Raw genomic sequence first — 14,538 nt, forward strand, 5'->3', positions numbered from 1 at the left:
ATCACAAGAATGAGTTAACAGTGTCTGGTTAAGCTAATACCACCCAAACATTTACATGTTTTCATATCATTATTTGCCATAACATGTAAACATTCAATGGACAGGGAGGAATAAGTGAGTACACCCCCTGGCTAAGGATGCTCCAAGAGCTAATTAGACAAGTTTATGCAGACAATTAGAGTCATGTGTGAGCCAACCTGAAGTCCAATCACTGAGGTCTGGCTTAACCCCTCGCCTGAACCGAGTGCATTTTCTCCAGTTCGGCTTTACCCAAATCTAAAAGCTTCTCTACTGGAGAGCAACAGTGTAATACTTTATTTGAAAGCTAAGATCTACAAAGGTGATCGTTACTTTTTTGTCACATTTTTGTTGCTTTTCTGACACTTTTTTGTTGCTTTTTCATAACGTTTTCATACTAATTTTTGTTGTTATTTTGATGGGGTTTTTTTTTAGCTTTTAAATTGGAGTAAAGCCAAACTGGAGAAAATGTGCTCAGTTCAGGTGGGGGTTAAGAGGTTGAAGCTGCCCATGCCACTGAAAAACACACTAGTTAAGAATTGTCTCTTTTTGAGAACCATTGTCTTATGTGCACCAGGCCTCGCTCAAAAGAGCTCTCTGAGGACCTAAAGATCAAAAGTTCATCTTACAGAGCTATCAATACAAGTCTTGATGTTCATAAATCCACGGTTAGTTCAGCACCGTTGCTTCACTTCCAAGGAGTTGCTGTCCTGAAAAGATGACTCCAACGGCACAACACAGAACACTCAATGAGGTAAAAAAGAACCCTTGAGTATTATACAAATCACTGGCACATGTTGACATCTCTGTTGACACATCTACACATGACACATCTACAATATGGAACATGGAACAAGAATGGGAGAACGCCACAGAGGAAGCCATTGCTGTCCAAAAGAAGTTTGCGAAAGAGCACTTGGATTCTCCACAGCACTACTGGCAATATATTCTGTGGACTGATGAAACCAAAGTTGAATTATTTGGGCAGAACACACACATTTTTCCTCCAACATGTTATGTGTGGAGGAAAATTGGAACAGCACACCAACCAATCAAAACCCTATCCCCACTGTGAAGTACAGTGCAGGAGCATCATGGTGTGGGGGATCTTCACTACGTCAGGGCCTGGACAACCTGCTATCATCAATGAAAAAATTAATTCACAAGTTTATCCAGATATTTTGCAGAAAAACCTGAGGCCTTCGGTCCAACAGCTGAAGCTCAAATAGGATGGTGCTGCATCAAAACAATGACCCAATGGCAAAGCACAAAAGCAAATCAACTTCAGAATGGTTTCAGAAGAATAAGACACGCGTTCTGGAATCAAGTCCTGATCTAAACCCCATTGAGATGCTGTGGTATGACCTCAAGAAAACCATTCACACCAGACATCCCAGGAATCTCACTGAACTGCAACAGTTTTATAAAGAGCTCTTTATAAAGATTGTACGTCTAATCTCCAACTACAGGAAACGTCTGGATGAAGTTATTGCTATAAAGGAGAGTCAACCAGCTATGGAATTGTGCACTCACTTATTCCTCACTGTGACTGTGAATGTTTACATGTTATGGCCAATAAATATATGATAAAATGTAAATGTTTGGGTGGAATTAGTTTAACCAGACACTGTTTACTCATTATTGTGATTTGTGATACTGTGTGATTACTGGCTATTGATACAAGCACATCGCCGGGTTTTAGAATTAAAGGTATTTGTTTTGTCCCCGAAACCACGTTGGCTGTGTCTGCACCGTTGTAAAAGCCGCAAGGTTCAAGGCGTGGGAAAAAGTAGCGGCTTGCAGTCCGGAAATTATGGTACTTTTGAAAATTCTGTTCCTGCTCTCTTTGCAAACTAAGAAGGGCTGAGCGCAGATCTCGGTCGTCAGCTGAAGTTCCCTGAGCAGACTCTCATAACAACTCTTCGTCCAGACATAGTACTCTGGTCGAACTCCACCAAGTGTGTCATCATGGGAGAACTGACTGATGACCCTACAGCTGTCCAAAAGGCACTGGTGGATGTGCATCAAGCAGAAATGCTGTGCAGGTGATGACACATGTGCTGAAATCCGGTTAAAGAGGGGAGGACCTTGATTGTTTGCTTTCACTCTATCTCTCCTCACTTCTCAAACTGACGGACTATCACTTTAACATACCTGTGGGGGCTCATTCATGAAATTGCCTGATGAAGACACGCTAGTGTCAAAACACGTTGGTGTTTTAAGATCTGTCCATGCCTGACTAAAGGACCTTTATATTTCCTCTACCACAGCTATCTTGGAATGTTTTTGTCTGCATTTACTCATCCATATGACCAGCCACTCGCCTTTCTGCTGTCCAATACATTACATTACTGTCTCATTTTAGGAGCATCAGTTGTAGCTGTGAGGACTAAAGGAATTCTAAGAGACAGCATGTTGAGAGAGCGAGGTGCAGCTGGGTGTAGGTTTCTGTGTCGTGAGCTGGATTATTGCTTGTCCTCTGAACAGCAGCGTTCTTCTCTCTCTGAGCAAAATCACATGACTAAATGATAACAATGCAGTTCCCAACTACAGGCCGTCTGGAAATGTGCCGCAGACTCTGGAACACCACTCTGGCTCAGCATATCTGGACTTCTGTGTGCAACCCCACACCTCCTTTATTTTCCACTGCAGTTATACTTATGTTTTTATTTTTCACTAGGTCGTGACTGTTGTTGTGCTTGAAAAATGTGCAGCATATTTCTTCTTATTTGTCATTCTTTCGTTTGATCTTTTTTATAACCAGCATGACTCTAATGTCTGTAATATTGTATATGACCAGTGGCTGTTATGCACGACTTAAGCTGCCTGTCTAAAATAACATACAGTACTAATGTCTCACAGAGACCATTTGGTGTATCTCTTTCTGATTTTTAAGTTGTCCCTCTCTCTTTGGTGTCCTTACTCCAGAACAGAGCAGTGTTTTGCGGTGTTCACTAGACTTTCTGTGATCTTGCACGCTTGCAAACATGCAGCATGCTGAGTTATTACTTTAAGTTCTTGAGCTAATCTTTCTGAAAATTGCAAGAGATTAATGTAACTATAACCATTAAAAATGAAAGTAAAACACTGGTATGTAAATTTTGTGGTTTTATTATGTTGACTCCAATATGCTGTAGATGGAATTTAAACGCATGACATTTAATTTTAATACTTTGATAAGTTGGATGTTTCAGTGTATTTTATTCATTTTCTAATTAAACATATTGCCATTGTGCACTGGGCTCTCTAATTGCATAAAGGTTGACTTTTTAATACAACTTTTTAAATGGTTAAATTCTAATTTGCATTCCATAAACATTCCTGTATTATATTCATAGATATTTTTAATGATAACTTTTTAGCTTGAGCGCACCATGTATTATTATTTCTTTTATTATTTAACACAATAGTGTGAAGTTATAGTTAAGTGCTTAACAATCATGGCAGTGTGAGATCACAGTGCTGTGCAGTGAGGTTTGCTCGATTCGGATCCAGCCACACGTGGGGGAAAAGTCCCTTAATTTCCGGATAAGCGAAGGATTAACTAGGCGCGAGCCTTTTAACTGAACAGACCATTTCCTGCAATTTGGTGCCTTTAGATGTGCTCCAGCAGGTTAGTATGGTTCAAGTTGTGGATTTTAATTTTCTTATTGTAGGGCTACATTTCATTGATGCAATAAAGGCTGGTGTTGCCTATTAAAGATGTACAAGTAAAATATTTCAGCACACAGTGGCCCACATTTAAAGATTAAAGGCAACTTTTCTTTCTAAATTCAAAAGAAACTTTTTATTTTGACAAAACACTGCTGTTTATTAATCTTCGTGAGTGGGGAAGATTGGCCTATCCGACTGAACTGGGCCGAGGTCGGGGATCAAAGGAGTGACTGAGCTGATGCTGCAGCCGCAGGGCAGTGATCGGTGTTTTGGTGACAGTGTTCCAGGTTTGTTTGGGCATCTGTGCCTCTTTCTGAGAATCTCAACAATCGAAGACATGATAAAGATTAAATTAAACCTTGTGTTTGAAGCCTGCCAGGCCCTGTCTGACTGGGCGAAGCGTTATGAAGCCTGAAGTGTCCTGGTTTACATGGGCCCTTGTCAGCTCTGGGCCCTTAGAATCATCCAAACTTTCCACACACTATGAGCGCCTATGAGTGAACGGAAGAGAAGAAACGTATCTAATCTATCAAGTTGTCTAGTCCAAAAAATATAGCCTCTGCACAGCTCTAATTTGCCGCTGCATTCATGCAAACAGCAACGCATTGCAACTATACGAGTAAGCAACTCGTTAAGAACTCGCCCAGGGATGCAGACACTGCCTGATCTTCATTAGAAAACGTAGAAAACACACTCTGTTTTTGCTGGGCCAAAAGTGCTTCAGAGTGGTCAAGATATGTGGTTAACACAACAGAAAAAGCTGCACTTAAGAGTTAAATCACACATGCACAGTGCGCCCTCTGCAGGGTCAATGATGCAATTGCGCGATACAGCTGAGCGCTGCACCCAGGTAACCGCCGCCTCTCTCTCCCTTTGATTAAAACGCAAGTAAATTGGCTTTTGTCAAGTGCATTTATTTATTTATGAGTAGTAAGTGTCACACTTTGAGAGACACATGGGTTTTGTGGTTGCAAGACACGCTCACACGTAAAGAACGCAGAAATAAACTGTGAGAGCGCAGTTGTCACTTCTCAGCTCTGCAAAGATGCGTTTTGAGTGCGAGAGCGCAGAACTTTGCATTGTAAGCACTAAACAGCTTCAAACGCCCAAGGAGATGGATTCCTCTCTCTCTTTTATTGGCACAAATATTGTGTGCGTGCGTGCGTGCGTGCGTGCGTGTCTGAAAGTAGAGCCACTTATGCAGTTGTTGAAACTCAGGAAAATAACATATGTGGTATTATGAGAATATTTATCATTAATTATCATTATTCAAATCCCGGAGGTGCACTGTCGTGTCCTTGGGCAAGACACTTCATCCACCTCGGTGTCTGGTACACTGATGTGTGAATGGGTGAGTGGTTCTTTGATGTAAAGCGCTTTCAGTGCCTAAAGCAGATTGAAAGTTGGTATATTTAATTTTGTGAAAGTTTACACAGCATCTGAATGAGATCGATTATCATGAATCAGGTTTCATCTAATCAGGCCAAAGGTTAAGTGAATCGATGCTGTTGCAAAATAGCTCGTGGACCTCGGCCAAAATCGAAATTCTGCCAAATAGCATGAATGGTCAAAAATAACATGCAAGCCAAAAAATATATAAATATATATTTCTTCTGTTAGACAAGTTAATTTACCTTTAAAAAGAGCAATTAAAATCCGGTGGAGTTTGTGCCTCCTAGAGGCGCACTTGTCTCTCTCGTCCCTTTACTACAGTGACAGTGAGATGGAGTTTGCTGATTGGCGTTTGCGCTCAGCTCCCAGACTTCGTTTGCGTTTCTATCGGACGAGCCGCAACAAGGAACAACTGAGACGCAAATGACACCTGAAAGGTAACTGTCTGCTGTTATTGTGCTATGGCACACACGTATGCTAAGTTTATGTGTATAGGCCTATTTAAGACACGCTCCTGCACGTGTTTACCATGGCGAAACTATTAAGAAAAAGTGTACACTGCCAGTATACTGGTCGTAAATAGTGTCGGTCTACTTTAAAGAAACAATTATTTTCTCTGTAGCTAACTAAAGTAGATGGTTTCATCTCTTCCAGTGTGTTGAGGACTAAAGAAATACCGCTGCGTTGGAGTTGAGTGGGGGGTCATCGCAGAGGGTCATCGCAGTGTTTCCTTTTGGAGCGACATAAGTTACGGGAACTGTGGAGCAAATACACTGCTGTCATGCACCGTTTAAGGACTTCGATGGCCTGTCTTAGACCCATTGCACAGACAGCACAGGGCATTTCTCAGGCCAGACCTCTGCAGGTCAGAGGGGCTTCTAGGACGTTTGAGCCGCTCAGACGTCTGTCTGCCTCCGTGTCTTCTGAACCCTTTCTCAATGCAACAAGCTCAAACTATGTAGAGGAAATGTACTATGCTTGGCTGGAGAATCCAAAGAATGTGCACAAGGTACAGCTTGTTTTACTTCCATTTCATTGTGGTTGTTGTGTGTAGTGTACCAAAAGTAGACCTCTACTGTATGCTTTCAAAATGTTGATTTTAATTTAATTTTAATTTTACAAAAGTAGTGACTATGCTAATGCTACACTCTCTATACCTCCGCAGTCCTGGGATGTTTTTTTCTCTAATGCTAATGCTGGGGTGCCTCCTGGCCTGGCCTACCAGAGTCCTCTGCAGCTAAATGGTGCGCCCCAGCCAGCAGGCAGTGCATCAATGGGGGCTCAAGCCAAAACCGAGAAACTGGTAGCAGATCATCTTGCGGTGCATACACTAATTCGAGCCTATCAGGTAAAAAAACAGCAACACAATTAATCTCTCAGAATTGTTGTACTTACACATCTTTTGATCAAGGTCAACATACATTAATGCTTACACTGACCAAAAGAGCGTTCTGAAGATAAAATGTACAGATTTTTCTCAGGTTCGAGGCCACCATATTGCCAAACTGGACCCACTGGGCATCAGTTGTGTGGACTTTGATGATGCCCCATGTGCTGTGGGTTTCCAGAATGTTGGTAAGCAAAAAAAAAAAAGTTAATAGTGCACTTGAAGCTGTAAATTCACCATTTTATGCCAGGGGTAGGCGAGTGTCTATTTGCAACAGTTTCATTGAAGAAAACCCCAATGGCAGGCCAGGGTGTACATTCTCTGACCCTGCACTGAACAACAGGTTAAAATACAGCAAATATCCTACATTTCTTTTAACATTTTCTGAGGTCCTCTTGTTTCCTCTTGGGCCATCAGCTCTTTGGTCTAGTACTAAAATCGTCCCATGCAAACTTAGCCTCAAAGAGAGTTTGAGAAGGCCTGGAGGGTGAAGGCGGAAGTGGTGCTCATGGTCATTGGGGCACTTGTTGCAGTTACCCCCAAACTGGAGGAGTGGCTGCTGCAGATCCCAGGAAAAAGTGCAGTTCTAGGGTGCCACGGTGGCGCAGTGGTTAGCTCTTGTGCTTCACAGCTAGAAGGTCTTGTGCTTGATCCCCGCTCGGAAGAGGCCTTTCTGTGCGGAGTCTGCATGTTGTCCCTGTGTCGGTTTTCTTTGGGTACTCTGGTTTCCCCTACCACAAACAACCGGCACAAAAGGCCAGTATGAATGAGAGTGAGTGAGTGGTTGGTGTTGGTCGGAGGGGCTGATGGCGCAGCAACAGTCTGCCACAGGGGCAGCTGGGGCTACAACAGTAGCTTACCGCCACTGAATGAATAATGACTACAGTGTGGCGCTTTGACAAACTTGGTAACACAGGCTTGAAAAGCTCAATGCAAGTGTAAGCCCTTCTAGTGACTGCTAAAATTTCACACAGAATCCTAAAGCTGCAATAGGCCTCTGGTAGAGGACACAAGCATGAAAGGGTGAGACGTGGGTGAGAAGGGAATTCTTATATTGAAAAATGTGACTTTGCCAGAACTAAACCGGGACAACTAAGAACTCAGGTCCAAATGAGAGCGCCAAACACAACTTATTCGAAACAATTTGCCTTTCTCATCCAGGCAGCTTTAATTTGCAAATATGATCACAGAACACAATTGTACAGTTTGAGGTAACCACACTATTTAGGGTTTATCACCTAATCATGTTTTAACATTTTACTGCAAAGTAAAGCTGTTATAGCCTGGAAACATGTAGCCACAATTACTGAACGTGTGTTCAGTTGTCAAAAACCTCCATATGTGTTATATTGATAGAGCTTTAGAGCATTTACCTCTTTGATAGACTATCAGTGACCGACAAACCAGTGTAAACGGCCTCTTTGAGAAGCCTCTCTACTCTTGGGAGTGAGCATGTGAAGCTACAGTATCATTTCTTTATCTTGTCTGCGTAAACAACTGTAGTGTTTGGATATTTGCATTTGATGAATTTATAATGTGTGTCTGATTCCTGAAAGTCCTCGTTAATCTTTGGGTTTCAAACTGGTCTTACCTGCTTATCTGAGCCGGTACCATTTGGATACAGCTCTGATCAGATTGCAGATATTGTCATGATTACTGTTCTGAATCTCACCTCCACGCTGAGTCATCAAGGAAGAGAACGTGTGTGTTTTATGTGTGGGGCGGTACATGGGATAGGAGCAAAGTCTAAAGATCTCTTGCCTAACTGATAGCTGACGTTGCCTTATTGAACTGATACTCCAGTGCCATGTGTTTTGTTTATACTAGATGTACAGAAAGTATTTCTCCACTATAGTGTAGGCTTATCTCTTATCTCTGCAGGGATGAGTATGTTACTTATTAGCCCATGGCTACAATCAGGCGTGATGTGTCACATGCATGAGTCCTATGTATGTATACAAGCACTCTCCTGACCAAATGAATCAATAATAAAAATAAATACATTGACTTGCTTTAGGTAAAAACAGATTTTCTTATTGCAGTTTCAATTTTGCAGTTACAATTTTATAAAGCGAAGCACCGTAATGGTATTCAACCACACATTTATAGTACTTTTTGTCATTTCATAATGTCATATGTAAATGCACTTGCTGCTGCTTTGTTCTGGTGATTGTGCAGGCTTTTATGGACTGGCAGAGTCTGACTTGGACAAAATGTTTCGTCTTCCCACCACTACTTTCATTGGAGGAGGTGAAAGTGCTCTTCCACTCAGAGAGATTATACGACGCCTTGAGGTGGGTTGGAAGACAATGTTGATTTGAGAAGATAGTTAATTCAGACAAGGACTGATATGTCTGTCTCTTTTCAGTCTGCATATTGCCAGCACATAGGGGTCGAGTTCATGTTTATCAATGATGTGGAGCAGTGCCAGTGGATACGACAGAAGTTTGAGACACCAGACAATATGCAGTTCAGTGCAGAAGATAAAAGGACCCTGCTAGGAAGGATGATACGATCAACAAGGTGCATTTAACCTCAAACATTACTCATAAAACATCAATTATGCTTACAAATATGTGTGTATAAAACGAATTGTACTAAACAAAACTTGATGGAAACAGGTTTGAAGAGTTTCTTCAGAGGAAATGGTCTTCAGAGAAACGTTTTGGTTTGGAAGGTTGTGAGTCGCTAATCCCAGCCCTGAAGACAATAATCGACAAGTCAAGCCAGAGTGGAGTGGAGAGCGTCATTATGGGAATGTCACATAGGTACACAGATTGTCACAGTGTTCTTGCTGTTGTGTCAAGTGAATTCCTCCATTGTGAGATCAATAAAGTGCAATCTTATCTTATATGCTCAGAAATGTGTCTGCTGTTGTAGATCCTGTAAAATTGTTTTTTCTTGCTTCTGTATAGGGGCAGGTTAAATGTATTGGCCAATGTTATCAGGAAGGAGCTGGAGCAAATCTTTTGCCAGTTCGACTCAAAGTTAGAGGCAGCAGATGAGGTTTGAAAAGTCTTGGGTATTTAGCGTGTTTTAATTGTACAAATGTGTAAAGAATGATCAATTATGTACTTGTTTTTTTACCTTCAGGGTTCGGGCGATGTGAAATACCATTTAGGCATGTATCACAAACGAATGAACCGGGTCAGTGATAAATTTGTTACTTTGTCTCTGGTGGCCAACCCGTCTCACCTTGAGGCAGTGGACCCTGTGGTGCAAGGGAAGACCAAGGCCGAGCAGTTCTACAGTGGGGATACAGAGGGCAAAAGGGTAGGTACTCTTCATGCCATAATAACTGTTGTGCAGAATGGTTATAATGGGTGAGGTGAATCCTCTGTTTAATCACTGCAGGTGATGTCTATACTTCTTCATGGAGATGCAGCATTTGCTGGCCAAGGTATCGTCTATGAGACATTCCATTTGTCAGACCTGCCCTCTTACAGCACTCATGGTACAATTCATGTGGTAGTCAACAACCAGGTACAACTCACTGTTTGCCCGTTAGATATTTTTATCTATCATTAGTTATTACTGATATTCTGTGCAGATCGGCTTCACCACAGATCCCAGAATGGCGCGTTCCTCACCTTACCCCACAGATGTGGCTCGAGTGGTCAACGCTCCCATCTTCCATGTGAACGCAGATGACCCAGAGGCAGTGATGTATGTGTGCAAAGTTGCAGCGGAGTGGAGAAGCACTTTCCATAAAGATGTGGTGGTAGACCTGGTATGTAACTTATTCCTCTCTAATGTGTTTTTCAAAAGCTGCATATGCTGTGGACTTAGTCCGTATTTCAAAAGTGTTACAATGAGACCTAGCTCCAGTTAACGGTGCACCGCGTTATCATATGTGCTCTGTCTGCATCATTCAGGTGTGTTACCGGCGTAATGGGCATAATGAAATGGATGAGCCCATGTTTACCCAGCCACTGATGTACAAACGAATCAAAAAACAGAAAGGAGTCCTCCAGAAGTTTGCAGAAAAGCTAATTGGACAAGGAGTTGTCTCTGCTCAAACATATGAGGTATATCATTTTCAACAGGGCACAACTACACATTTGGATCACTAGGGTTCAAATGACACATGTCAGGAGTATCACTGTTAAATAATTATGCTATTATAATGATTCAACAATTTACTATGATTATGGGCCTGATCTTCTGCCTGGCTCAACAACAGCATTGCTCAAGACAAAGTTGGTATCTTAAGAATAAATAACAGAGCGCCAGTGTTTTCGGTGTTGGCGGTTGGGTGGTGTGCTACAAACTGACTACAACGAGCGCTTGCTGCTTCCTCTTCTTTACATTAACACTGTGCAAAGCCTCACGTATCTTATTAAGCGGTCGCAGGACAAACTGCAAGCTGTTAACTCCCACTGTGAGAGAGAGAATATATCGATGGTCCCGCTCTAGTGCCGGGCACGCTGCAGAAAGATCCGGTACTATATCTTTTATTATTATTATTATTATTACAATTATTATTATTATCACCTATCTAGGAAGAAGTGGCAAATTATGACAGAATCTGTGAAGATGCATATGCTCGCTCAAAAGATGAGAAAATCCTCCATATTAAACACTGGTTAGACTCACCTTGGCCTGGTAATTTTTACTTTATTTAATAAATGACATACAGTTATGTGAACTGAGGTCTTGAAATGTTCTGATCTAATTGCAGATTTTTTTACCATTGATGGTCAGCCCAAACACATGAGCCATCCTCTCACTGGCATCACTGAAGGGGACTTGCAGCACATTGGAAATATTGCTGCTTCTGTCCCAGTGGAGGACTTCACGATACATGGAGGTAGGATGGAGGTAGGACTACACCAGGTTGTTGATGATTAATTTTCCCCAGATTCACTGAATTCTTTTGGCGTATGTTCTAGGGCTCTCTCGCATCTTAAAGGGTCGTGCCAACATGGTTAACCAACGCCTCTGTGACTGGGCTTTAGGGGAATATATGGCTTTTGGCTCCCTGCTCAAAGAGGGCATCCATGTGCGCCTTAGCGGGCAAGATGTGGAGAGGGGAACTTTTAGGTAAATCCAGAAAATATCAGAAACTGTATTTATACATGTCTTTTCACAGCAGTTTGTCTTTCACCCTAGCCATCGGCATCATGTTCTTCATGATCAGAATGTAGATAAACGGATTTGTATCCCCATGAACTACATCTCTCCCAATCAAGCACCTTACACTGTCTGCAACAGCTCCCTGTCTGAGTATGGTGTATTAGGTACACAACTCAAACACATACGTCCTGTTTTTCAAGGCACATTATGTCTTACAATATGTTATTTCCCCAAATAGGCTTTGAATTAGGATTTGCAATGGCCAGCCCCAATGCTCTGGTTCTATGGGAGGCCCAGTTTGGTGACTTCCATAACACAGCTCAGTGCATCATCGACCAGTTTATCAGCTCAGGGCAGGCCAAGTGGGTCCGACAGAATGGTATTGTGCTCCTCCTGCCTCATGGAATGGAAGGAATGGTGCACACCGAGAAATGCTGTTTTACATGTCTGCCAGATCTTTGACTTTAGTGTTAAGAAGTCTGTCTTTCTCTTTTCTCTCAGGGTCCAGAGCACTCCTCTGCTCGTCCAGAAAGATTTTTACAAATGTGCAATGATGATAGAGATGTATATAATGTAAGTGAGTTGTATATTGAAAACATTTAGGCAATTATTAGTTGAACTCCTACTCCACATTCTGGTGTTTTAACACTATTTCCTTGATACAGAATTTGACAGATGATTTTGCGATGAGTCAGCTTTACGACTGTAATTGGATTGTTGTCAACTGCTCCAACCCAGCAAACTTCTTTCATGTTCTGCGACGTCAGATCCTGCTGCCTTTCAGGAAGCCTGTGAGTGACTTATCAGAAAAATCACTCAATGTATGTGATACAAGTAAAGAAACTGAACTTTGTCATTTAGCTCATCGTGTTCACTCCCAAGTCTCTCTTGCGCCACCCAGAGGCTAAGTCTAGCTTTGATGACATGCTGCCAGGTAAACGCTAACAAAGACAGGGTCTATAAAAAAATATACCGCATCACTAGTACCACTATACTGATAACATTGTGTTTCTGTTCTTAGTACATTAATCTGTAATTTATGTACAAAGGCACAAGCTTCAAGCGTTTAATCCCAGAAAATGGACCCGGATCCATCATCCCTGAAAAGGTCAAGAGAATCATTTTTTGCACTGGCAAAGTTTACTATGAACTGACCCGTGAGCGCTCGAACAGAGACTTGGACAGTGACGTAGCGGTTGTCCGCATTGAACAGGTAAAATGAGAGAAATCTTTGCATCATATATTATTGAATGGTCGCTTTAAATAATAATGTTCTATTTGTGTGTGAACTGCAGCTCTCACCTTTTCCGTATGACCTGGTAAAGTCCGAAACAGAAAAGTATCCAAATGCTGACATAGTGTGGTGTCAAGAGGAGCACAAGAACCAGGGCTTCTACGACTATGTCAAACCTCGCATTCGCACCGCAATCAACAGGAGCCGCCCTGTTTGGTACATTTCACCCTCTGTACCTCAGACACATCAGTTACAAACAGCGAGTTCATGCCGTTTGTGTGGTTTACAGGTACGCTGGTCGTGACTCTGCAGCTGCACCAGCCACAGGAAACAAAAAAACTCACGTTATGGAGCTGCAGCGTTTCCTGGACACAGCCTTTGATGTATAATTATTAAACCAGTTGTTTTTTCTCATTTAGATACATCAAAATGTAAAAAAAAAATGAATCTGACAAACACAATGTGATAAAAGAAGATCTTATTTAGAAACTGACACATATGTAAAATTACTCATACTAATAAAAAACAAGTCAATTTGATAGAGGTTTTTCATCATTTTCACAAATATATTTTTATCAAGTCACAGTGTTGTTTTTTATCAGTTAAAATCATCTTCATCCAATCACAGCTGCGTTTATCAAATGGACGTCATATACGGATGGCTCAATGTAACAAATTTGATAAAAGAGAACGTGATATAAGTACATCTGATCACTGTAAAATGATTGATTGATTGATTGATTGAAAACATTTTTTGCGCTCCGGTACTCCAGTTTCCCCAAGCACGGAAAACACGTACAATAGGTTCCCCTCTGGGGCCAGGACTCCCCTGGAAAAGAGATTCTTAATCTCAGTGGGACTTTCCTGATTTAATAAAGGTCCATAAATAAATTAATTGTGGATAAAAGATTTTAATTAAGTCACAAATGGCTTCATGAAGTCGCAGTCGTTTTCATCAGTTCAAATCATATTTATAAAAACACAGCTGCGTTTGTCAAGTCATGTTTGACAAATGTTTGCCTTGGTCAAAGCCCCTGAAAACGTTTTAATTTTTTTTTTATTCATTCGTTCGTTCATGTTTACAACAGAAATAATGGAGAGCTTTCTCCAAAATATATATATATTTTTTGTTTTGTTTCGAGGCAGAGATAACAGTAATTCGTGTACAGAGGTTCAACTACAAAGAGAACACATGATCGCATAGGAGTGCAAATAAAGGTGTCTACAAGAAAATAAGGAATCGGATGCATACATAGTTCTACATAGTATGGAGTACATATTTGTGCACACACATACCTGCTCTCTAGGGTGCCAGGTTTCTGGACAAATATCCATTTTTTTAGTATAGATTTATGCAGTGTTAATTTTGACAACATATTTTAATTTAGTTTTCGTCTTAGTCTTTTGACGAAAATGTAGTTCGATTTTAGTCTATTTTTTTGTCAAAAAAATATCTTCAATTTTAGTCTAGTTTTAGTCGACTAAAATTGCAAGTAAATTTAGTCGACTAAATTTAAGACGAATTTAGTCGACTTTGCACTGATAATATTCATGATAATCATATTTAATCTTGTTCCTCTGCTTCATGGAGCTGCTTCACATGAACAAAGCTCAGAGCTGATCCTTTGGCTGAGAATTTACATGATATGAGGCTCTTTCAGACGCTCAATAGACGTTTGGATGATTTTAGTCTCTCCCTTTCATTTTATTTAGTCTTATTTTAGTCGACTAAAATATCTGGACGTTTTAGTCATAGTTTTAGTCTCATGAAAAACTT

General features: G+C 41.1%; 1 protein-coding gene across 3 annotated transcripts; it reads left to right on the forward strand.

Moving 5' to 3' along the window:
• The first annotated feature begins 5,779 nt into the window (after window positions 1-5,779).
• ogdhb (oxoglutarate dehydrogenase b) lies at window positions 5,780-12,303 on the forward strand. Of its 3 annotated transcripts, XM_079551657.1 has the most exons (18): window positions 5,780-6,073; window positions 6,230-6,412; window positions 6,546-6,639; window positions 8,630-8,745; window positions 8,820-8,974; window positions 9,073-9,219; window positions 9,367-9,457; window positions 9,545-9,724; window positions 9,806-9,934; window positions 10,002-10,181; window positions 10,327-10,479; window positions 10,954-11,056; window positions 11,133-11,261; window positions 11,344-11,494; window positions 11,564-11,691; window positions 11,766-11,889; window positions 12,029-12,100; window positions 12,193-12,303. In XM_079551657.1, exons 1-18 carry the CDS (start codon window positions 5,846-5,848, stop codon window positions 12,197-12,199), a joined length of 2,370 nt encoding a protein of 789 aa, XP_079407783.1. In that variant the 5' UTR covers window positions 5,780-5,845; the 3' UTR covers window positions 12,200-12,303. The 3 variants fall into 3 exon arrangements, with proteins under 3 accessions (XP_079407783.1, XP_079407782.1, XP_079407784.1); XM_079551656.1 differs by lacking the exon at window positions 12,193-12,303 and having other exon boundaries at window positions 11,766-12,090; XM_079551658.1 differs by lacking the exons at window positions 11,564-11,691; window positions 11,766-11,889; window positions 12,029-12,100; window positions 12,193-12,303 and having other exon boundaries at window positions 11,133-11,272; window positions 11,344-11,488.
• The last annotated feature ends 2,235 nt before the right edge of the window (window positions 12,304-14,538 follow it).

This window comes from Gobius niger, assembly GCF_951799975.1.
Source record: "Gobius niger genome assembly, chromosome: 2".
Classification (NCBI taxonomy): Eukaryota; Metazoa; Chordata; class Actinopteri; order Gobiiformes; family Gobiidae; genus Gobius; species Gobius niger.

Coding starts and splice junctions, on each gene's coding strand:
- ogdhb (XM_079551656.1), top strand. CDS start 5,846: ATGCACCGTTTAAGGACTTCGATGGCCTGTCTTAGACCCATTGCACAG. Junction 6,413..6,545: donor CACTAATTCGAGCCTATCAG/GTAAAAAAACAG, acceptor GATTTTTCTCAG/GTTCGAGGCCACCATATTGC. Junction 11,495..11,563: donor GTGGAGAGGGGAACTTTTAG/GTAAATCCAGAA, acceptor CTTTCACCCTAG/CCATCGGCATCATGTTCTTC.